Raw genomic sequence first — 26,799 nt, forward strand, 5'->3', positions numbered from 1 at the left:
AAAAAGAACAAATTCTTTCTAAACAATAATGCTTACAATTCTAAATGTTGGAGGGACAATACTTAATATGGATAACTATTGCTTACGTTGGAAGAGTGGTAAGTGCATTCTGGGAAGGGATCACTGGAGGGTTCTTCCAAAAATAAATAAGTACTCCTGCTGCTGTCATGTTGAAGGTTAATAATCAGTTCAGGGTTTAAGTAAATACTGCACAAAGGTGAGTCCAAGAAGGGTGTGCTCCCTTCCCGTTCCCATCTAAAAAACACTAGTATGACTTTTTAGAAAACTTCTTCTATGTCCTAGCCACTTGACCCAAACTGTGTAATTTCTGCCCTTCTATGGAGTGTGGCCTCTATTTCTTGATCTCATACCTGCTACCTCGCCCTTCTTAAAATTACTAGAAGATGTATTAATGAGCACTACTCACTTTCGCATACATATTTCTTGCCTCGATTGGAAAGCAACAGAAGAGTAAGAAGATGATGTGGGGAGATGACCCTACCATCTGACTGGCTTTAAATAATTTTCTTAGTAATGATATACGACACTCAGAGGTCACACTGTATGCCAAGCAGTTTCCATGTACTGTAATTTATTTAATCTTCATAATAGCTCTGAGACTGGCATTACTGCCCTTTCACTATATTAGGAAACTGAGACTTAGAGAGGTTAAGAAGCTTTCCCAAGGTTACAGCTTTAAGTGGTAGAGCCTAGACAAAAATCCAGGTAGTGTGATCCTAAGTGTGTGAACTATTATTAACCACCTACTTGACATTTCCCCCATGCTAAGCTGCCTTTGACTTTCAGTTTCCTTATCTTTAGATAAATGATACCTCTGGAGACAAATTCTTGTGAGAACTAAAATAACATGTAGAGTACCTAGCAAATGCCTGAATCTGTAACGGACAATCTACAGGCTGAGTTTACACACCCTCAAACCACTGTGGAAAGCTGACACTGAAAGTTGCACACCAGGGATATCTGAGTGTTTTCTCATCTCTAAACAGGGAACATTAATGAGTGTCTAACAGGACTGCTATGATGTCTATACAACAATCTGAAGGTACTTAGAATCTATGAATTGTCGTGAAAATTATATGCACAGTCAAATGCATAAGGCACCAGTGGAATTAAATACACAGCAGTTCACAGAAGCTAAATATAATATCTGAAAATAAGTCACGTGCTGATTCTGCTATTTTGGAAACATTTGCTTTACTGAATAGACATTTGTTAAAATCCCCCCTCCATCTGCAGGAAGAGCACACCTTCCATAGTGTAAGGATCTGACTTTGAGTATTCAGTGGAATTTTAAGATAATAAATCATCAGAGTATTCAACTATTTCCTCATTGAGAGATCAATGAAGCAATTAAACAAGAATTAATGATGAAATTTAGAGTATAAATACGTCACAGTATTATAAGATTGTAATATTGTAATTATTATCAACTGATTCAAGTCTTATTCCCACATGCATTTAACCATATCTATGTTTCCTAAGACTTCACTATCCTTCATTATATATCTAAGCTCAAATTTCCCTTTCTCCCTACAAGCCAAATATTTCCTCTACAAAACACATGCTCTGAATTGTTCAAGAGAGAAACTCGTGAGAAACAAATATTGGAATGTGGTAGGCTGTATTTTGTACTTTGCTACTGTAGTTTTGCCTTTAAAAAGAAAGAATGATATGATAAATGTCTTGCCAGGAAAAAGCATAAGCCTTTTAATTGTTGATATAAATTAAATTTATTTTATAATATTTACCATCCCCTTTATTACTTTTGGTAGGAAAAGTTAAATTCCAATCTCACATCAATATTAGCATGAAAGACAGCAAAGCTATCACTCATTATAAATTTCAACTAAATACATAAACTTTTATAAATTAGAAAGGGTTAAGTAATGTAGTATTTCTTGAATATAAGGAAAAACATCCTCAATTAGTATGGGTAAGTATCTATAAATAATTTCCTAATCATATATTAAGTATACCTAAAGAGAGTTTCTCTTCACATCTACATTGTTTGAGATAAAAGATACTTCATTTCAGTAACATGAAGTTTGATTTTTTGGGGGCAAATGAAGCATTTTCCTTTTGAGGGAAAGAAGGAAGAAACTGAAATTTAAAATAACTGTTATGTTCTAAGCTTCTAGGAGAAAAAGATTAGGTCTATGCAGTTCGATGATACTGACGTATTTTTTTCTGCCTAGAAGTTTCTAATCACCAGGGCAGAATAAAACTAAATTCAGTTTTTAAAAATGCAAATTTTAGGTTATAGCTTTATGAATGAATGTAGGTTGCATAACTGATGGTTACTGTCTTTTTAGCAAATCTAGAAAACACTATTCTAAAGCTGAAAAAGTCCTTAAAAGTTAGATCTATTCTTACTCTCAATTAAGTGGAAACTGAGTTCCAAAGATGTTACTCAGCATTTTTCAAACTTCCATGGACATGAAAAGCACCTGGAAGGCTATTAAAATACGTTGCTGGACCTCCCACTCCCAACTCTAAGAGTTTCTGATCCAGTAGGTCTAGGATGGGGTGCCACAATCTGCATCACTAACAAGTTCCCAAGGGATGCTGAGGACAAGGTACTACATTTTGAGAACTAGTGACTTAGGAAATAACTTTAAAAATATTCTGGATCTCATTTCCTCATATTTTTAAAAATTATCATTCCTCTGCCTAAAGAGTTCATTACTAACATGAATGTCTTCAGGAAGTAACTCTTCCCAATTTCATAAAGATGAAAATATCAGCACATAATGTAAGACTGAAACACAGGGCAGTAACAAAAAATTCTATATGTACAGTTGACCTGTGAACAACATGGGGATTGAACTGGGCAAGTCCACTTATATTCAGGTTTTTTCCAATAAATACTACAATACTATACGATCTGTGGTTGGCTGAATCCACAGCTGTGGAACCTCAGATGTGGAGGAACCACAGATATGCAGGACTGACTATAAAGTTACATGCTGATTTTCAACCTCATTTTGTTCAAGAGTCCACTGTATACAGTATGGAACAGTGACATGAAAGGTATTATCTGTAACCACAAGGTTAGTTAACTGAACAAGCCTCCATGTCACCTGCAGCTGGTGCTTTCCTTACATAACACAATCTCCCCAACTTGGGCTAGGACAAAGGGAGGGGATGCTGTCTCCATCACATGTAGACTAGTCATCTGAAACTACACACTATCAAGAATTCAGCAAGGTAGCAGGATACAAGATTAACATACAGAAATCAGTGGCATTTCTTTACACTAACAATGAAATATCAGAAAAGGAAAGTAAAGAAACAATCACTTTTAAAATTTCATCCAAGACAATAAAATACTTAGGAATATATCTGACCAAGGAAGTGAAAGACTTACATGCAGACAACTACAAAACACTGATTAAGGAAATTAAAGGTGACTTAACGAAATGGAAAGGTATCCCATGTTCTTGGATTAGAAGAATCAATATTGTTAAAATGGCCAAACTGCCCAAGGCAATCTACAAACTTAATGCAATCCCTATCAAATTACCGAGGACATTTTTCACAGAACTAGAACAAATAATCCTAAAATTTATATGGAATCACAAAAGACCCAGAACTGCCAAAGCATTACTGAAGAAAAAGAATGAAACTGGAGAAATAACCCTCCCAGACTTCAGATAATACTACAGAGCTACAGTCATCAAAACAGCATGGTACTGGTACAAAAATAAACATATGGTTCAATGGAAAAGAACAGAAAGCCGAGAAATAAATCCACAAACTTTTGGTCAGTTAATCTTTGACAAAGGAGGCAAGAACATACAATGGAGCAAAGAGTCTCTTCAGCAAATGATACTGGGAATAACTGGACAGCTGCATGTAAATCAATGAAGTCAGAACACTCCCTCACACTATACACAAAAATAAACTCAAAATAGCTTAAAGACTTAAACATAAGACAAGACACTATAAACCTCTTAGAAGACAACATAGGCAAAACATTACCTGACATAAATCTCAGCAGTGTTCTCCTAGAGCAATCTACCCAAGTGATAGAAATAAAATAAGAAATAAGCAAATGGGACCTAATTAAACTTATAAGCTTTTGTACAGCAAAGGAAATCACAAGCAAAACAAAAAGACAACCTACAGAATGTGAGAAAATACTTGCAAATGATACGACTGACATGCTTAATTTCCAGAATATGTAAACAGCTTACACAATAAGAAAAAAAACAACCCAATCCAAAAATGGGCAGAAGATCTAAACAAATTCTCCAATGAAGACATACAAATGGCCTATAGGCACATGAAAAAATGCTCAGTATCACTAATTATCAGAGAAACGCAAATCAAAACTACAATGAGGTATCACCTCACACCAGTCAGAATGGCCATCATTCAAAAGTCCACAAATGACAAATGCTGGAGAGGGTGTGGAGAAAAGGGAACCCTCCTACACTGCTGGTGGGAATGTAGTTTGGTGCAGTCGTTATGGAAAACAGTATGGAGATTCCTCAAAAGACTAAAAATAGACTTACCATATGATCCAGCAATCCCACTCCTGGCCGTATGTCTACAGGGAACCTTAATTCAAAAAGATACAGGCACCCAATGTTCATAGCAGCACTATTTACAATAGCCGAGACATGGAAACAACCTAAATGTCCATCAACAGATGACTGGATAAAGAAGTTGTGGTATACTATACAATGGAATACTACTCAGCCATTAAAAAAACAATAAAATAATGCCATTTGCAGTAACATGGATGGACCTGGAGAATGTAACTCTAAGTGAAGTAAGCCAGAAAGAGAAAGAAAAACATCCTATGATATCACTCATATGTGGAATCTAAAAAAAAAAAAAAAAAAAGACAAACAAACTTGTTTACAAAACAGAAACAAACTCACAGACACAAAACAAACTTATGGCTACCAAGAGGGAGAAGAGGGTAGGAAGGGATGAATTGGGAGTTCGAGATTTGCAGATACTAACTACTATATATCAAATAGATAAACAACAAGTTTATACTGTATAGCACAGGGAACTATATTCAATATCTTATAGTAACTTATGGTGAAAAAGAATATGAAAATGAATATATGTATGTTCATATATGACTGAAGCATTATGCTATACACCAGAAATTGATGCAACATTGTAAACTGACTATACTTCAATAAAAATTTTAATAAGAATCCAGTGGACAATAGAATATTCTGTAAAACTGACCATAAAGGCACTCCCACATCGTGTGGGCAAATTTAAGGCTAGAAAACAGAAGAATTCAATACAGACAACTTTAGGTTCATTAAGTTGATCCAACGTGACTGCCTTTCTCACCTTAACCTCCCAGTGCTGACACCTGAATGGCTATATGTCTTCTAAGGACAATCAAGAACCAGAAATTACCTCCTCTAGTAGTATTATTTTTCTGTATGGACTTTTTTTTCATTTTAGCTTACCTTTTCATGTGCAATTTTCTCTTTGACCCTCTCAGAACTTGAAGCACCAAATGAAGTCCTCTTTAAGCAAACTCATTATCACCTAGCTAGGTTTCATATCTCTCTCTCTCTCTCTCTCTCACACACACACACACACACACACACACACAAACACACAGATTTGCTTTCCTCTATCTCTGCTCATCCTTAAAGCATTTCATCTCCAGTATTTTTCCTCTTACTCTATATGCTTTCCCTAGAAATATTTTATTCACTTTTCATTTAAATTTTTTTAAATGAAAAGATTTAAAATACTACCCCAACTACATAATGATGACTCCAAAATCTAAATCTCCAGCTATGAACAAATAAATGAATTTGAGCTACTGATTATAAATGGTCGATCAAAAAGTCAAAAGGCCATAAGAGCAGGATTAAAAAATAAACACATAAGTATGATTACTAAATAAAGATGGTCAGTGGTAATATAACTGTATTTCAATATAGACCTTAAAGTGATTAATTTTATACTGTATGTGAATATGGTTTCTAAAATGCTGTAACACAGATGATGCTGTGTATTTCTACTACCAGCTCAACAAAAGCCTCACAAAAAACTCAAAACAATTTAACTACAGACATTTAAAATCTGCATCAGGGAAAAGAGAGAAAATTACTGTAAGTTGGCTGGCTCAATATTCCCCCAGTGGCAATCCTCTGTAAAAAAAGAAAGCTGAAGCCATAAATTTATGACCAACTGGAACTGTTCATGGCCAAGCAATTAAGGATCAAGGATCCTAGAGTCACACAACACTAGGTAATGATCAAAGAGAAAACCCATTAAGGAAGTAAATTTAAAAGACACAGGAAAGAAGCAAAACATAAAATAAAGGGTATAATGAGTTTAGGTTCAGTTTGAATCTCTGATATGTATTCACCACTGTGCTTTTTTAAAACACTTGTCAAAGTACAGAAAAACACTCAAGAGATGAAAGTATAAAATATCATAAAAGTATTTTTTCATTTTATTTATGTATTTATTCATAGAATTTAATGAATCTTATACTGTAAATTAGAACATCTGAGGAAAAGAGAGATTAAATTCTTAATCCAAAGATGTCATATTATTAAATTAAGGGCCAGGGTTTGACTACACTGCAACTTGACTCACCATTCTTTTTATTCATCCATGTTTCAATTTGCATGGATTTGATTATGTTAAATCCATAAAGTAAAATTTAAAAGAATCTTTAAATTTTATAGTTTTAGTTATGGAAGGTATCATGAATGTTAGGGTTTCATGTTTTCAAATGTGAATTCTGGGGAAAAAAAATACAGAGCTAAATTACAGCCTAAAATGGGTAACACCACGGGTTAATGAAACTCAACGCTATCTGATGATTTCAGATGTACTGATCTTTTAGGCAAACTTTAGACATTTCTATAATTAAGAAATCACATTTGCTATGATACTGAAATTTTGTAAATTACTTGGCACGCAATTTTTTTTAAAGTGGATAAAATTAATACACAAATCCTGTGAATGTAAAAGCACACATATGAATCCATTAAACTTTGTAACATCAACCCTTAAAGAGGCTATTTAATTCATTTTCACTGTTTGTTCAAGTTCATTCTTCGCATATATACATACATACATATTTGTTTTTCAAGATAATGCTCTGGTTACACAGATACCAAAAAAGGATTAAAATCCAGTGAGACACACAAGCTGAAGATGAATAAATATAACAGCTCTCTTATAAAAACCTAATGAACTGGAAATGAACTGTTTTAAAGTATCTACCAAATTCTGTTCTTGGAAGACCAAGAAGAGAGCACATATAATTTTAAATTTAAAATAAAGTCACCCAAGATCCAAGTAAACAATGAGACTGAATAAATGTTAGATCATGACATGACTAGTTAACTGCTGTCATTCCCTCCTCTCACAGCATTGTTAAACGTTGTGAATTTAAAATATGACCGTATGTAAAGTATCTATATTTTATAAAATGGTGATCATTTTGAGCATGTATAATGACTCACAACTCATTTTCTCTACATTACCTAGTTTTTAAAATAACCAGAACACTATTCCCTGTGACAGTTGCAAATACAGGACTTTGGAATTAGAAGCTCAGATCCACCACACTCACCTCTACCAGGCTTAATGTAACCTGGACAAAAATCACCTTTCTCTTGTTTCTAAGTTTTCCTTTCCACAAATTAAACTTGTACATTGTAATTACAAAGACGTCATAAAGAATAACTCATGACTCAGATATAAAGATGTAAAAGATGTCACAATTAATGACTATATTTTAATAGTACAGTAAGTACTATGAATATTTTATTGAATTAACAAGTACTATATATGCTTTTGACCTTCACTATTATCTCAAAGAAAGAAAACTTTTCTGCCTTTTTTACCTTATTAGATATTTGTGTCTCAACAGAGAACGTGGATTAGTCATTCTCGTTAATTTTGGGGGTTGCTGTCAAAAAGGAGAGTAATTTAAACAATACTTACATAATGAGGAGTATTTTAAAAAGTGATAATGAAATCTAATTCAATTTTTTTTGTATGCTGAAATTACTCTTACTGAGAATAAAACATTACCATACTGATTCAGATTGGTTAACAAGTCCAGTGTCCACTGTCTGATCCTGGCATTAAGAGACACAATATAGGAGAAACAATCCTTTTCTTTCACATCAACCAATTAAAAAGGTTGTGTTATAAGTATCCGTATCAAAGTGTCCCTTAATAAACTAGTATTGATTTCAGCCATTAAGTTACTTAAACTTATTAAATATTTTTCATCACAGAAGTAACATGATATTTGAGTTTAATACTCATTTTGTGACTTGGGTCTTCCTTTTATTTTCCACATTTGTCTTTAATTACAAATGGAGAGTTTAACTTTAACATGCTGGAATTTGGTGGAAAAGTGTGAACATGATGTTACAGATTTCAGCATTCAGTCTGTATTTCTAAGATGTAAGCCCACACTGACTTGCCAAGTCAGAGCTCCACCTGGTCATTTTACTGTCTCAGGCTCCCCCTACTTGGATTTAACCTATCAACAGGCAAAACTGCACTTCCTTTGTTTATTTTACCAGCATCAGAAAATAGCGGTTCTGAATTTTTAAAACGTGTTTCCTAAAAATAGAAAAGGCTCTTGATAAACATAAATTTTAAAAAATCCTTAAAGAGCTATAAGGAGGGAAGCATAGAAGGTAACACAGAAGAGCAATGTTACTAAGGTAACTGCACAGAACTTAAAAACAGCTTCTACAATTTCAACTGATCTATTATGAATACTTCCTTATTAATCCTTCAACATGTCTAAATTTGTCCATTGTGCAGAAATTAAAAATAAAGTATCACCTTATTCTGGAACTTTTAACCTGTCAAATTTACAAAGGGAGTGATTTTTTTTTCCTTTAAATCCAAAATTCTATTTGTACATCCCATTTACACTGACAAAAATTAAAAATACGCCAAGGTTGCCAGACTGCTGCGAAGTACAACAGGAACATCCAGCCAAGGAGAAAACAACCAGTGGCCCAGGAACAAGGTAATAAACGTAAAGGGAAGACCAGGAGCGAAGAGCATGGCAACGGAACACAAGGTGCAGTCCTGCAAGTGCCGAGAAAGGGGGCGGTGATACCAATTGGAGCAAAACAGATGTACACAGCGTGACGTCTGAATCCTTCAATACTTCATGTTTCACTGTACGAACAAGCCAATCAATTAAAAACCATGTAAAAACTTTCCTACTGCTAAAATTCCTTAAAACAAACATTCCCTGCATCTGTATATTTAGAAATAGAGACTAAAATAACTGATAAAACCAATCATTTTAATTGATTAAAAGAAAAGAGATTATCGGAAGTAGTAAAATAGTAACACCATAAACCAAGCCCTAGAAACATAATTCTAAACATATCTAGAATTTCAACATGAAGTTTACATTATTTCTCAGATATGTTAGTAAAATCGAGTTAATATACATTTACTGAAGGCCCACTGTGGGGCAGGCATTGTTATAAGTCCTTAAGGTGTAGCAATAAAGACAATATTCTCAAGGAGCTTCTACTCTAGTGACAGAAATAGGCAAATAAAGAACATGTTTAAGTGCACCCAAAAGAAAAGGGCATTGTATCACGAAAATGAAAATTTTTATAATTGATTACTTCACCATCTGTAAAATAAGTAGAGAATACAAATGAAAAACAATTTGTCTAGAATACATACAGAATTAAACATTCAAAGATTCCCTCAATCATTTCTTCAGGTGACACCCACCTCCTAGTTCTTTTACCTCCATTGAAAACACTCCCTAAATGTTGCATTTTAAATATTTAACGTGCACATTTTTAAAGGACTTCACATACTGTATTTGTCACAGTTTCTGAGACACCTGACCTTGAGCTATTAAAGGGCAGAAGCCTTTTCCCCCTCTTTCTCTTCATAAATTCAGCACAGGGCACAGTATTTAGAATAAAGCACAATCCTGAATTACAAAACTTATAAAAAAATTTTCAATTGAATAGCATCAAAGAAATGGCTTCTAACTTTACCACAACAACTCTTATTCAGGTGCTTCAAAGTTATATCCTAGAATGTTCTGATTAATTAGAAATGAATAAAGATTAATGCTGTACTTGAAACTTAAGTGTTGCTTTTCAGACAGTCATAGAGGTATAGTCATGGCTCCAAAGTTTAAGAAGATCTCATCCAAGTTGGATTATTTAAACTTGCAATAAATAGATGTATTTTCTTGGAAAAATATCTATTGTTACAGTAAAACTTGAGTTTCCTTTCTAACAAGATTGTATGATTACTCGTTTATATTGTTCTTTCCGCAGGAATTCACACACCCCCTGTTTGCATCCTGTTATTCACTTAGCGCTTCCCTTAGCTTCGCTATACTCTTTCCCTAATACAGTGGGAGAGTGGTTTTAACTGCACACAGAAATCCTAATCGCTGTCTGCACGCTCCAAGTCTCCTCGTTTGCATTCAGTATTTGTTCAGTCATAAGGATTACTTGAAAATTTTCTTCTGTGCTCTCAGAATATTGCACCGCCTTCCTAGACCACTGGTGGTCTGGAGAAGACTTTGGGATCCTTTTCACTGATTATTTCCCTCACCTTTCACCTAACTGTGTTCCTGTAGTGAACAAGTCTAAGAAACTGCTTAGAGTACACACACCACTGAATCCCAAGCAAACACACTGATAGTCTTTCTAAAATTCTGTGTATTTGGGTTTGTCTTTCTAAAGTCATAGGGGAAAAATGTTTAAGTAATGCAGCACATAATCAAAACCAGGTTAAATCACTGCCTCAGTCTCATCTAGGATGCTTATAAAAATACAGATTCCTGGGTCCAACATTATACAGAATCTTCATAAAAAGGGCATGCCCTAGAATGTGCATTTTAGCCACCTTTCCAGGTTATTCTGATGCACACTGATGTACAAAAACCAATAATTCAAAGCACCTGAAATTAAAAATAATGTAACTGATGAAGGAATGACACAAGTAGAGTAGTAAGATCCTACTGTCATATACACTGAACCAGAATAAAAAATAAATTCATTAATGAAGAGCCAAGAAAACACTTAACAAGTAAGAACTGCACAATGAGTCCTGCTAAACTATGACAATCTTTATAAGGGAGACTTTGGAATCATTTTTACTTGAGGTATTGAGCAGGATACACATCTAGTCATGAATATATATATGCATACTTAGAGACTTTTACATTAAATATACATACATTAATGTGTGTATGCACATACACACACATAGAGAGCCTAGAAAGCAGTAAGTGTGTTAGTACTCAAAGGGCATACTGCCTGTTCTCTAAGAAGTTCAGTTTTTCTCCACTTCTTCTAAACAGGGAACAACCTCTACATTTTTTTCTCTTTTTAACATATTTGATTTCCTTTTATAAAAGAGCAGGAATGAAAAAGCAAAATGATTCACATCAATATACCTTTATAAGAGTTAAGGAATGCCTCCCTGGTTTCTAGACCATAAACCCTCTAAGGGCAGAGACCACATCATACATGTCACGGATCCCACCCTCCCCAATCACAAGGTCAAACAGTAAGCACAGCATGTGAATAAATGCTGAAGATCTGGACTGCACCCCAAGAAGCTGGCAGTGACCCTGAGGTTAAAATCTACGATAGGGGCTCCCAAATCTGCCACACCCTCAGAACTTATGATTCTGTTGTTCTAGGATAGGGCCCAGGATCCAGTAACAATTTCCAGGTTACACTAACGCTGCTTGTCTGGGGACTGCACTTTGAAAATCACAGATCAGGAAAAAGTCCTCAAGATTTTGCTATATAAATGGTTCCCAGAAAAGTAATTGAGATATAGTCAGCAAAAACAATATAGGGAATACAGAAACCTGGGTTCTGGTTCCAGCTCTACTCACAAAATAACTGTAACACACACAAACACACACACACACACACTGAATATCATATAACTCATCTCAAAGATGGCAGGTCTGGTATACGTGAAGGTTGAAAATTCAGACATTTTATATAGATCAAAGAAAATTTAAGTGTCTACTATCAACCTTTAAATATACAATCTTCCCTGAAATTATCCTCAAATCAATGTATATTGCCCAGATCGCAATACTTAAACTATATAGCTTTTATCCAAAATAAAAAAACATACAGTAAGCAAACAAACAAATAAGTAAAAAGATGCTCAGACTAAACACAGCAAACTAGCTAAACATGAACCTAAAGGGAAATTACTGTCTTGCAATATTCTCACACAAACTGCAAATTCAAGAAGCTGTCAAGGTGTCACGGGCAACGATACCCACATCATCTGACAGCTTGAGAGAAGGGCACAATCTCTGGCTACCTTGAAACCCAGTAAGACCCTTCATCTTATCAGGATCCCTATGTGATTTGTGAGCATGCTGAAGTTTGAGAAGTACTAATATAAGCCATTGAGCTTTTATCATTAATTCTTCACTACTGTTCATAAAATAACATGAAATATTTAAAAGACTGAACATTCCCTGAAAAATCCTATTTCTGACATAATAGACAAAAAGAGAAATCAAGAAATTACTTTACATCAGAAGACACAATGAAACATTACTTTCAAACAAAAACTTCCACTTAAAATACTTTCTGACTATGAAATATTGTGTGATTAAAAGGTAACAAATATCAACTGGTTCAACTCCCAAGCTTTATAGCTGTGTAAACTGAGGTACAGGGATGCAACGGGTTTAGTTAAAGTCAGTTTGTCAGTGGCACAATGGAGAATGACTCCAATAGTGCAGTGCTCTTTCTAGTGGGGGGAAATTTTTTTTAAACTACGTTTTCCTGGAGGAAACATATAGTTAATTCAAAGCACTAGAAGTATACATAATTTTGAAAGGGTAAGTGAAATGATATATCTATGAAACATATTGAAAGAAATCCAGCAAAAATCTATCATCATAGTTAATATGTATTTTATTCTTTCCACTGAAAAAAAGACTTTGAAAAACTGAGTTGGAAGGAGAACCGGAAAGTGACAAATTAATATGAGCATTATGATTTTTAATGAATAACACCATGTATCATTTAAGAGGCAGCATCTGTTTGATGAATGAATCTGGAAAACTGATTTTTGGAAATATTAAAATTTTGGCTTTGCTACTTAAGTTTTACTATACAGCAATAAACAAAACTTTTTCACATATGGCTCATTTCTGCAGCTTTCAACACAGAAGCAGAAAGAGCCATATTCAACATAAGTATTTTGTAAGCAATTCTAGAAAAATTAAACCCTTCTGTCTTACCATCAAAGAAGCTCTTGGCTCTTAGATAACTGACACTGAGCCTAAGCACTGAAAGTTTGTCCAGCTTATTAATAACATCTTGTGGAAAAGGCAGCAGGCTAGCCAAACGGTCCAATTCTGTATTAAGTCGGTCTCTATGCCGCTTTGAAGGATTCGACTTGATTCCTTCAGCTGGGATTGGCTTGACACTGAAAAACAAACAAAATACCATAAAATACATATAAAGCAAAAATTTCTATTGCATTATAATATCGCCTCAAATATTTTTCTAACAAAGCAAACATCTAAAATCTACTTCAAGTTCACATAAATCCTTTCAAAATTCTCCTTTCATATCTTAATTAAGAAAAATAAGGGAATGGGTAAACTCCTTCATAATGTTTTATTAGAAACTTATGAACCCATCACAGTAAAATGCTGAGTACATCTTATATACCTTACACATTTGTGGTACCTGATTCCCAGTTAACAAACCTACTAGGATTTTTCCCCCTCAAACAAAGCCATTGTTAGGGGGAAAAAAGAATTCTGCACTAAATGATGTGACAATTATGCTTCTTTTGCCATCTTCTACAGAAGTCATCTTGGCATCATTTATGTTGTATATAAATAAGAGAGCCTTAAATAAAAAGCTGATCTTCCTCATCCTCAGCTTCCTACATTTAACACTTTCATCCTGTCAGAGGCAACTTCTCAAAGCTGCTTCAGCACTTCCATAGGGTCCTCCAAACATCTAATGGGGTCCTCCAATATGGAGGCAAGAAAAAATTTGACTTTATTTATATTTCTTGATTGATACATATCAGAGGTTAACTATGATTCCTGGCAATTTTGCTTTTATGACTGGTCAGTAATTCAATTTCATTATTAGCTTTCCGAGTTTGTGTCTCAACTAGAAAATTCAATGAAACCCCAACATTTAGCATGATTTTCATCTGAGAGAAAAGATACTAATGGTGAGGAGTAAAACTTGAGTTCAGCAATGAGAAACTGGACTTCACACAAAGTCCTTAGCTGGGATTTCCTAAAAGAAATTCATCATTTAAAGTGAACTGACAGATCATCAGACACCTAATGTAGAAATATAAACTAAGGACATTGAAAAACCAAAGCAATTTTTAGATCCTGTCTCTGCACCTTTTCTTTTGCCAGAAAAATAAATAATTATCTGGAGTATTCTTACAATGAAGGCATTTTTTTCTCCAGTTTTACTGAGAAAAGGCTTTTTTGACAATTCAAATTATACTATCTTAAAAAGTAGAAACTGGCTTGAGTATAATACTATTAATTTGACTTGATCAAAACATTTCTAGATAACTTATGTTTTCAATGTTATATGAATATGAAGAAGTAATACTTTATGCAAAAAGATAATAAAAAGTAATATGAAACTTTAACATGTTTTTCACATTGTCCCTGACCAGTAATTTCTTCAGAACTCATCTATTTCTATTATAGGTCATGTTATTTCTATAAAAAATAGGAGTAATAAATTGGAAAAGTAGCATATACAAAATAAGTCAGTAGATACTTTCTCCAGACTATTTATATAATTGCATACTTAACAGAAATTGGTGACAATTTCTCTAGCTACTTCCTCTAATCATATGACATTTATAATCAAAGTCAAGTCACAACTAATTACTGCATTTTTCCAATTAATCAACTGAATTTCAACTTTTACCTATAATGCATTTCTGCCTCATTGAATAATTTTCTACTGACGAATCACCTGTTAAAACAAATATTTATTTGCACCCATCATGTCCTGGGCAGTCCAGGAAGAGTCTTCTCCTACATAGTCAGAAGTGCTCTAGCAGCTAAGTACAGCAAGCAACTGCTTGAAAAAAAGATTCTGATAGAAAAGGTGGTATCTGAGTTGGATCCTGAAAGATGAACAGAATTTGAGGAGGCAGCAGGACAGAGGGATGGTGAGGAACGGTGAGGGCGGCCCACCTGGGGTGTGCAGCACAGGGTGTGACAGAGAGAAGGGGAAGCCGGTTAGGTCCACGTTCTTCCAACAAATACTGACCACCAACCATGTGCCAAGCACAGAACACCGAGCAGTGAACAGAACATATTAAAGCTCTGATCTCCTGAAGCTTACAGTCCAATGGCAGGATACTTGAATGAATGAATGAATGAATGAGCATATAACTTTCTGGGCTGGTAAGAGGTAAGAAGAAAATTAAAGCAAGATAAGGAAGTAAGGAGTGACAGGGTGCTGGTTTTGACAGCCAGGGCAGGTCTCGAATGTTACGTTTCAGTACAGGCGTGAATACAGTACAAAAGTAAGCCATGTGCGTGTCTGACGAAAAAAAAGTTCAAGAGAGAGGAAACAGCAAGCTTTCTCACAGAAATGGTATAAAATCGGCCGTGGTATCTGGGAGTCATCTGAAGCTGTCGGCTAGGAGTTACATGACCAGTCTTGTGTTTCACTAAGCTGACTGGGGATGGAGAGCACGGAATGCAGGGCAGATCACACTGAAGCCAGTACTTCTTTCTAAACTATGAATCTGTCACTCCCCTGATTCAAACCTTTCAGTAGCTCTCTGCATAGCCCACGTTCCATAGCCTTGCAAACAAAACCCCTCCTGATCTTTCTATGGCCCCTAACCATTCCTCTGGCCTCCTTTCCTTCAGGCAAAGCCCTCCTTGTCTGTTATGCTCCAGAGTAAAGAGCTGACTTAGCTACAATATGTACTTTGGTGCTAGCATACACGTTACTTCCCAGAATCCCCTTGTTCTCTCTTATCAGCTTCAAAGCACTGCTCAACTGTAACACTTCTGCAGAGTCTTACCTGACCTGCTCCCGATGGATTCCTCTCATGCTACTACTGCACTCTGTGCATCTCATGTAAATGTCTTACACAACCATTCCATTAAAGAATATTCTGTGCAGATAACATTTCCTATAATTAAAAATGCAATCCAGTCTGGCCCTCTTGGTAGTTGTCCAGTTAAGATTATAAAACACTGGGGAGAAGACAGTGACACTAACATGGAAGCAAGACAAGCTGCTATGACACAGAAAGAGAACAATACCAGTAGAAGAAAGGTTGAGAGGTACGTGATGGTGCTCCCTATGTTGTCCTGGCCCTTTGCAGTATTCAACCCTGCACTAGATGAGACTATTTCTTTACACAATGCAAAAGTACCCACAGTTCTAATGCATTATTATGACATTATGGAATATTTAGCATGAGATAAAATCTCCTAAGTCAAGTGTTATGTAACCTATATGGCATATACTTGTTTGTTGATTTTATCACTATGTAATCTTAACCACTTTTGCATCCCCAGTGCCCAGTATAATACTCGGCACAGAGTGGACTCTCAATTAAGATTTGCTGATCAGAAGTATCCACAAAAGAAATGATCGGAGGCTGATCAAATGGAGTGATAATAGAGATAGTAAATAAGGCCTGGCTTGAGATTTTTAAACACAGCACTTTGTGCCTACCACAAACTCGGTACACGGCCAAAATCAAATGTTCACCTAACTCAACTGACTTGCTGACTCCCTAGGTATAAGGAAGGGAGAGGAAAAGACTGAGTGAGGAGAGGCTGCAAATGACTTGGATTTGTGGCTTAGGATAACAACTATATTTCCTAATGGAAGGTATGCCAAACAAAGAGAAAAGAGAGACTTGAGGATAGACCTCAATGATGCCAACGTTTAGTGTAAGGTTGAGGAAAGGGTGCGAGCAAAGAGGATGGAGGAAGAATGATAAGGCAGACAGGAAAAGAACCAGAGTAGAATACTCTGGAGGTCACAGAACAAAATCATATGCACAAAGGAATTAATAAGGTCATGGCTGGGAAGTACCCACTGGACTTGGCATTTCAAATCCACTGCTGTTAAAGCTGAAGTAACAGATCTGACACACTGTTTCATTGATTTTTGTGAGAAATATTCAGAACTATTTTGTGAAAATAATTTGTATTTACCTACACATATTAAAGATGCATTGAATAATTAAAAATAAGAGAGTAATTCTATGTCAATTACACTTGCCTTGGGTTATATTAGTACTTTTACTTTTATATTGTCTTTAAACCTATGTCAAAACATACTGCCAATCACCTATTTAAATAAAAAGCTTCATTTGCAATATAAATAAATGTCGCCAAAATATTGGATTTGAGATATCGGGAGCTCAGACATCTCCTGAAAGAGAGACAATGTGGCTGTTGATCAGGCAAAGGAGCACTTGATTAATTTTTAAAACTTGACCTCAAAAATCTTGTCTCAACCCGTAAATCAAAGCTGTTGTGAAATCAAGACTTTAGCTGACTGCATGCCACGCTTCTGTTCAGGAGCCCTGCGTGCCGTAAGTACTGGTGGTAACAGGCCCAAAGGCATGTCCAATGCCAGTCTGCATGCTGTCTTTAAAGCCTTTTTAACATCCCAGGCCAAAATGTCTGTTAGGCTCGTCACTTGCACCCAGTGTTTGAAAGGAAGTTGAAAAATGTTAACAAACCAATTTTATCATAAATTACTGTAATTATAAATGTTTGTATTTCTATATGACATTTACCATAAAACCTCAGAACAACATGCAAAGACATAGTTTCAGTGATCCTGTGAGCTTAGGCTGACATTTTCTAACAGAGATTACCTATCACAGTACTGAGTTTGTTCTATCAGCTTTTCCCCTGGGTGATTTAATCTACTCTCATTGCTTCAGTCTACTTACCAAAGACTTGTTTACTTCCAGCCCCTGTACTGAGATGTCCTCACATTCATTATTTTTCAGAACTTGGGCACCCATTCTCTGCATCTACAATGGTACAACTCTCATTCCAACACCTAGGAAACTGAAGGCTCATTCCTCTTTAGTAAATCTCCCTACCATACCAACTACACCCAATAAACCGAACTCTTAAACCCATTCATTTTTCATTTCCTCTCCATGGCTTCGGTCCATACTTATTTATCTCTGAATATAAATGTTGAATGTTTACAGTCATAAATTACATGCTTAATGGGATACTGGAGAGTGATCTGTGACACAAAGTCAAATTTCATTGTTTGGCTGAATACAGCTAGAAAATTTTACTTCCCTATATGAGGCAAAAAATATCTACAAAAACTTCTGAGAATTCTAGCTGGCAGTCACTTGTAATGAGTCAGAATTCTTCAGTCACTCTCCTGCTGCCACTCTGCAATTGCAATGAGGCCATCCCTTTCCCTCTTTTGCTATGCTTAAGGAGCACTGATGAGGTATAAACTGCGTATCATCTTTAGCACAAGACTTTAACAGTGAAAGCCTGGAACACGAAATGTACCCTAGAAATCACTGTTACTTCCAAAATCCTAAAAAAAATTATTAAGAATATTCCTTTTTCTCTTTTTTGATTATACATTTTTAGGGGCATTTCCCTTGGAACCCACATAAAATACATCTACCACACCAAGATCACTAAAACATTAGAAATTTTAAGTGGGGTCAATTGTTAAATTAGTAAATACTCTCATATACCTACTATGTGCCTGGTGCTAGGAAGCTCTGGTTGTTACAAACACAAATAAAAGATAGACCCATCTTTAAAGAGCTTATTTTTCTTACTAGAAGGTGATACATTCTATAACAAGGCAAAAATCAAACATAGTGTACGGCTCAACAATATAGGTGCCATAATAGTGATGCTGGAGAGTTCAGGAAAGTAAGAGCTCAGATACAGGCAGTGTAATGGGGGAAGATTTCACTGAGATGTGGCGTCAGGTCCTAAAGACAGGTGAATAAATCGGTTCCAGTTTCACAATAGCAGAGTAGATCGCTTTCTACAACTACCCCTCTCTTCCAGAAAATGATGCCAAACAAGGAAAGCAGGGACAGAAACACAAAATCTGTCTCGTATAAACCGAAGAGATAGCTAAACCCAGACAAAAATAATATGAAGATTAAAAAATAGGTAAAAAAACAAAATCAGTGATAAGAGAACAGGAAGGAAAATGTAATCATGGTGTACTACTTAACTCAACAGTTAACAATACTTACAGTTAAAAAATAATGGACTACTGCAAGTGAATTTAATCCAAAACTGTGATTAAAACTACACTGAGAGGACGAAGGAGAGATGAAATAAACTAAGAACCGTAACTATCATTAACAAAGCATCAACAGATAATGCCAAGTAGGCTAAACTTAAGATAACATTATAAACATTTTATTCACTTCTTAACATGCATGTGTTATTTAATCTGAATGCTTTTCAAAATAATATTTCAAAGAAAATAAGGTAAAAGAGGAAACTGAAAAACATAAGACAAAAAAAATCAAAATGTAAAGGACATCTCAAGCAGAAAAACCTGCAAACCTACACACTAGTACTCCGCACACACAATCTCAACACAGAAGTTCAATTACCTACCGCACTTTTTTGCCTAGGAAACTGACAATATTTTTAAAGCAAAAGCACAGGGACACAGGCATTCCCACAGACTGCCAATAGGAATGTAAATTTTTGCAACGTAGTCTGACCGTATGTTTCAGAGCATAGTATTTGGCTTATTCTTGAAAGTATACATAACTTTGTACCCCAAATTTCCACTTACAGGAATTTTTCCTAAGGATGAACTAAGAATCTGCACAGAAATTCACATATCTTAAAGGTATTCTCTAAAGTACTAGTTGAAATATTTGAAGGTTGGAAATAACAGAATTTCCACCTCAAAATAAATTATATAACATTGACAGAAGGGAGTACTATGCGGCCGTTGAAAACAATGTTCCAAAGGAGGCGAGGTAGGTAGCAAATCAATAAAAATAGGAGGAAAAGACTAAGAAGAAATAGCATGAATGCAGGTATGGAGATAAGCACAAATCACATATGGGAAATGGTAAATAATTTATTTCAGAACACTATTTGAGGAGAAACAGTGAGCCTGAAGGAAATCCCTAGTATATGGATGTACTGTACGCATCACTGAACCTATTCACCTGGGCAGTATTGTGAAGTTGGTAAGAACATAAGCTTTGGAGCCAAAAGACCTGGAATCAGATATTCAAACTCAGCCTTTTCATTTACCACCTAACAATTCTGAATATGAACTTCAGGTCCCTATCTATACAACTGAAATAAAAATACTTTTTCATATTACTATCATAAAAATGAAATAAAGTGATGTGTATAAAGCACTGTGGACACCTGTGTCACAGTAAGTACTAACAAATAGCTTTTTGTTATATTAAACCACTATGCAAAAAAGTCAATTTTAAAAGAAGTACAGAAGTAGAAAAGTATTGTTGTTAAAGATTTGCATGGTACTAACTTCTAAGTAATTGTCTCAATTACATGCACCGATGAGCACGTACCATGTAAGTGTACTCACGAGTGGAGCAGCACATTTCATTATACACAAAGGAGAACATAATCATATACTGCCTCTTACTGTTTCACAAGAGAATTGATTGTTCCATGATAATGTAAGCTAAAATTATTTAAAGAATAGAATTTATGTTTCTGTTTCATCTATATCATTAGCAGTCTTTATAGCTTACAAAACACTTTTATTCTGCTAATTTTAGTTGTGGGAGTAGCAGTGTAGGTGTTGACTGTCCTGCCTCTTCGGTCAATCATTTGCCCAGATCTACAGAAGCAAGGAAACTAGACCTCATCTTTTAGTTTAGATGTAGTGCTTTTTCAATTTATATCTCATTGTTTCCTCTTTTCACCATTTATTTTTTATAAATGTTACCAATAAATAAACATTTTGACTTATTCATTTCATAGTTCTAATATGTAAGAACTTCTATAGTCATTATGTATAAACTATCTGAACAAAGCTATTTGGAAGAAAAAAACGGTGGAGAAATAATTACGTGACCGAAAAGACCTACCCTTTTATTTTAGAAGCTATTTAATAAATGGTATCATAGTATATTTATATCAAATATTTTCAGGAAAACATTATATAATTTTATACAACTAAGTAGGTATTATATAAGTCAGGCTCACTAGAATGAACAGCAATTTAGCAAACAAAGCAAGGAAGACAATGCTTTTATATAAATGTTATCAGTGTGTTAACAAAGTGAAAAGGATCAACTAAGGCTAAAAGTTACTTCTAACTCTGACACTTCATAATGACTGGCTTGATCACCACTACTGCTGATAACATTTTAAAATATATATTACATTTACTCTACACCTATTATTTGCCCACATAAAGCACTAATTTTCTAGAAATACAGTAAACTGAAGCAACACTAAAACTTTTTATGTATTAATAAAACTGAAAAAGTACAAAAATACATCCGAAGTTATTATTATTAGGAAGGAGAAAAACCGATTCTATTTAATTTGATAGTGTGCTTTTACCTATCTTCATGAGACAAAGTAATCAAAAGAAATGAACAAAAAGATTTTAATCTCCAAAGAAAATAAAATAATAGGATTTAAGTTAAAAATGTGTTCTTTTAATTAAATTAAATTAAATTTTTTGAGCACGGTTATTTTCAGGAACATTTTAAGGAAAGTTAGAGTAGAACCTATTACTAAAAGTATCTTTGAAAGTTTCTTTAGGAGCATGGATCGGATGTAAGATTGCTTCAGATCCTTCAATTTTCCAACTTTCATTACCCCAAAAAGAAAGAAAACATTTACTGAGAGTCTACGATGTACAAGATACTTTAGTGGGATTAAATTTAACATATTTAAGATGTATCTCCTACTAGTAAGATAACTTTCAATGTTCGACTTGCCACTAGGGGGAGTTTATCTTGTTTAACAAATTCAGTCGAAGACTGCAAGAGTTTCAGGTTAAAATTTTGTCACCTACTTGATTCCAAAATCTCATGGAATTGTATACGTAAATAGCCACCTTATTGATACTCTAATAATTATGCTACAACACATTTTCTCTTCGAGTAAAATAAAATGGCTCACTTAAGGAGTCAAAGTTAAATATACCTCAATAACATTTTCAAACAAGATGAATTCTTCTGACGGTGTGCCAACATATCATAGAGCCCATTAGCTACAAACCAGTAATTTAACAACAACAACAACAAAAAACCACATTAAACTTAATACTGGGTTTATGGCCCCATTCTTAAAAAGATTTCTGATTAACAGCACTTTTAAGTTAACCATTTTTCATTCAGGTAAAAACAATTTCAAGTGACTGTATGAATGCCAGGCTTTTCTTATTGAGCAACGTAGTAAAACTTCAAGGCATTCATATGATTAGAAGCAATGCTGATGCTCAATGAAGATCTGATAAACATCTAAATTAACTAAAATAAAATGAGGGTGAGTGTGGAAACACTTTATTTGTATCACAGGAGATTATTAAACAGAATATATTAAAGTCTTAGAAAGTAAACTAAAATGTGAAGATAAAATAATTAAAGATACATCTTACACACATTTTTTAAAAGTACAGTAATGTGTTTAAAGGGAAAATCTTTAATAAAATTTAATGAGAAGCTAAAAATGCTAAACTTTATAATGAATACAAAATTAAAGCATCTGATTTAAAAAAAAAAAAAAAAGGTCGTCTATGTCCTTTTGTAACACACTGACTGAAATGCAATTATTTAAAAATCCATCAGGGAGATCTTCAGTTTTTTTTTGTTTTTTTTTTTTTACCATATACGTAAAACCCAAGATATCTCTATTATATATTATGCTAAGTGTACTGTTGTATTAATAAATACATAGGACAGGTGTTTGGGATGCCTCTCAATTTTAAATAGCCATCAAACACAAAGTCAAATCAGACAAATACATTATATATAAGAAACCACTCTATAAAATATCAAGTATTGTAAACCAATGTCACAGAACTACCAAAACACAAAACTGCTGACTCGGCAGTATTCCTAATGTCAGCCACACTGCAGGATAAGACTTCCAAATTTTAATCAGTTTATTTATAGATGAATATCCTCTGTTAATGCCAAATCTAGATCTGAAGGACTATAATCATTGAAATTCTAAAAGGATATTAAAACTCCAGAATAATGAAACTTTTAAATTGGTTTTAAATATTAATGTTAAACTGTTATTTTTCTGGTTTGGATTAATGACCTAAATTAAGCTTTAAGCCAAATGCACACTTCTGGTTTGTTCTGAGTAAAAGTTTAATGTGTCTTAAATTTGTTTATGAAAATCTGAAAGATGTGAAGCAAAATAACTCAGGAATAATAATTAGGAATAAACACACGAATACTGCCAACTCACAGAAATAAATGTCTCAAGCATGAATTTTTTTTCTTTTCTGAAAAAAAAAAAAGTACTTGCCATCTCATACAAATACCTTACCAAAACAAACAAACCTGTTTGTAATCTATCAGAATTGACAGAACTTGGAGGTAGAAGGAAAAGGGACTTAGAGAACGATGCTAAAAATGAAAACATCTGTCTCAATAATTCCAGAGCCGTATCTTTTACTTTACAGACCCTAAAATCACCCCAAAGTGATAAGAAATCTCCCCCAAAAGGTGGCTGAAAAATACAAATCCGCTACTGTATCCTGTCTACTGCTCTTACTCAAACCTGCTACCATCTCTACACATTTTACAGATATATTTATGCTGAGCGCTATAAAACTACTGCCAAATAAGTAAATATAAGTGCAACAGAAAGCCAGCTGCACCGGACAAAAAAAGTACCTTCAGAAGCACTCAGCCCCTTTCTTGCCGACAGCACGTGTTTAGCTCATTAAAACATCTCATCCTACCAGAAGTGAGAATTGTGACCGTCCTCTAACCTAACCGAGGAGGATATTAAACGTAAAAGGGGATTTCAAGACGGGCTTAGGGTAACTAATCCACCAGACCCACAGGGCAGACCAGAACTGTCAACATATTACGACCACAGCACAGTGAACAGTGCTGCAAATGGGTGGGGGGTGCACTGAAGACCTCGGCGGGGGAGGGGCACAATTTTTAAACTGCAATAATTTAAACGTGGAAAAATTCAAGGCCGGGGTCTCTTGACCCGCCTCCAAATCTCGATATCACGGACTGCGTCTGGAAGGGACCTAATCCCCGCACCACGGGGATTTGGGGGCGGGGTGCGGCCGCCTCCCGTACGCGCGCGCCCACCCCCTCACCGAGGACGCACTCTGGACACTCACGTTTTCTGCACGGGCTTCCGCCGCTTGCGACTGGCGTAGGTGATGTTGGCGCTGCTGCTGTTCATGGTGCCCGGCTGGCGGCGGCTCCTCCCCGGGCGCGGACCGCCCGGTCCCAGAGACCCGGCGGCGGCAGGCGCCGGGCTCCACACAGCCGCACCCGCTCCACCTGCGCCCTTCCCGGACGGTGGCGAAGACGCCGCACCCTCTCCGAAGCCTCAGCTCCCGCAGCCGCGCGCGTCCAGGTGCGCCGCCCGGGCCTGGCGCCGGTGGGCGAGGGGCGGAGACCCGTGAGAGAGGCGGCGCAGGTGCCTTCTACTCCAGCGGAGGCGGCGGGGCGCTGCCCGCAGGTGAGGCAGACCGAATGGAGGAGGAGGAGCCTGGGCCGCCTCTTTGGAATCTCGGCCTGGGTCGCGCGCTGTGGCGCCGCGCCCCGTGACCGTCGCCGCGGCCCCTTGGGTGAGGGAGGCGACGCCGCACTGCTCCCGGGACTTCCCCGATCCCGGGTGCTTCCCGCCTACGAAGCTCGGGCTCTGGCCGCCGCTCCCGGTGCCACCAGCTTCCGCTCGGCTACGCGGTTGCCTCTGGTCCGAGTCGGTGCTCTCGGTCACACGCTCGGAACCTTGCGTCGAGTGGACTCGCCCGGCGCTGCCTCCCGCCGCCGCTCGCACCGGCTGAACAGCAAAAGCGCCCCAGACCTCTCTCCGGCCCCGCCCAGCCCCTCGTAGCCCCGCCCCATCCCACTTGGCCCCGCCCTTCAGTATATTTTCTCTTGAGGGCCCCACCCTCCCTGAACGTGATGACGTAAGGCGTAATGACGCCCCCTCCCCCGTAGCCATCTTCTTGAGGTCAAGGGGAGGAATCTGTGGACACATTTCCAGCCCTGGGAGACGTGTGACAACAAGTTACGTGTAGCCAAACTCTTTGTAATTAGACAATCCCAAGGACCGACATGCCTAATAGTGAGCTTTACTTCACCTGTATAAGAGATAGTGACTCAGCTAACTTTTGGTGGAGAATTACACTGAGCTGGCAGATAAGCATTGGGAACTCTAAATTTTCCTAGAGGCTTCAGGGGACCACATCTGAGTTAACTTGAAGGCTAAGCGTTTACTGGTCTTTTTGTTTTAGTTTGTTTTTTATCTCCATACGAGACAGTATAGTATCTATTCCCCAGCCAGAAAAACTCATACTACAGTCAGATTTCAGTAAGGTGGAAAGAAAGAAGCAAGGAAGAAAAACAGCAGAAGACTTTGAGGATAAGTAGTCTAGCATGGCTGGAGAGAGGAGCTGGAAGTGAGAATCAGGGATTCTACGATAAAATCATAAAGCCTTAATGAAGAATCCAGATTTTATTCTGTAGTCAGTGGACGCCTTTTAAAGATGCATAGCAGGAAAGTGACATTCTAGTATCTTGGAAAAGTCACTCTGGAAGGAAAGTGCAAACTGAATTATAGGAGAGCAAGACTGAATGCAGGGAGAGTAGTTAGGGAGGTGTTGAAATAGTCCGGTAAAAGTCTAGGGAAGTGACAGTGGGATGGAGAAAAGAAAGAAAAAATAGATAATAAGGAAATAGATGAAGAGAGAGCACAGATGGCTCCCAGATTTCTGACCCTTTCTGTGCTGTTAACCAGGACAGTGAACACAACCAGAGGAGTATGTTTGCTTGTCAGGAGCAAAGAGCATCCAGACTGAGCTGTCTAGACATCTCACACCATAGCCATTCCTACATTTGAAAATGTTGTTAAGCCATTTCCACCTGGTGGTTGTTACCTCAAATTCAGAACATCAATAAATTGAACTCATCATTTTCTTTAGCTGAAACTTTGCTCTGTCACTGGCTCAACCATTCTCCAATCAACCTATGAAACACCCTCAACTCCCCTACCACTTATATATAAATATATATATATAAATATATATATATTTATATATATTAAATTTTGCGCTTTGAAATCTCCCTATTCATCTCCCTCCACCTGCCCAGCCCAAATGTCATACCATTTGGGGTTCCTGCCTGAATATTGTGGATGATATCCACTCCACACATTAATTCCATCAAGAGATATTTTGAGGGTAATGCCTATGTGCCAGCAATTCTGCTACTACTGAGGAGACAATAGTGAACAAAAACAGGAAAGTACCATACTCTCAGGGAATATTGCAATGGAGAAGTACATGATTCAGCATGGTCTTCTGCCAGATAAATTTGACTTAGTTATTAAGACAAAGATTGGCTTTCCCAAACTCATAACAACTGAGTTGAGGACTGAAGAATAAAGTAAGATCACTTAGGAGCAAAGAGGGAAAGAACATTCCAAGCCAATGAAACAGTACAAGCAATGTCCCTTTAGTGGAAAGGAGCCTGGCAAATATGAGAAACTAAAACAAGTTCAGTATGAGTAGGGGAGAAGGGCACAAACGATCA

General features: G+C 36.4%; 1 protein-coding gene across 1 annotated transcript in view; it reads right to left on the reverse strand.

Moving 5' to 3' along the window:
- AHR (aryl hydrocarbon receptor) overlaps nucleotides 1–25,059 on the reverse strand; it is a 44,410-nt gene extending 19,351 nt beyond the window's left edge. Inside the window, exons 1-2 of the mRNA XM_010984649.3 lie at nucleotides 24,375–25,059; nucleotides 13,283–13,470 (exon numbers count right to left, since the gene is read on the reverse strand). Coding sequence (XP_010982951.1) covers nucleotides 13,283–13,470; nucleotides 24,375–24,439 — 253 coding nt within the window. The 5' untranslated portion in view covers nucleotides 24,440–25,059. The remainder of the gene's footprint in view (nucleotides 1–13,282; nucleotides 13,471–24,374) is intronic.
- Between the last annotated feature and the right edge of the window lie 1,740 nt (nucleotides 25,060–26,799).

Source organism: Camelus dromedarius, chromosome 7 (genome assembly GCF_036321535.1).
Source record: "Camelus dromedarius isolate mCamDro1 chromosome 7, mCamDro1.pat, whole genome shotgun sequence".
Taxonomy (NCBI): Eukaryota; Metazoa; Chordata; class Mammalia; order Artiodactyla; family Camelidae; genus Camelus; species Camelus dromedarius.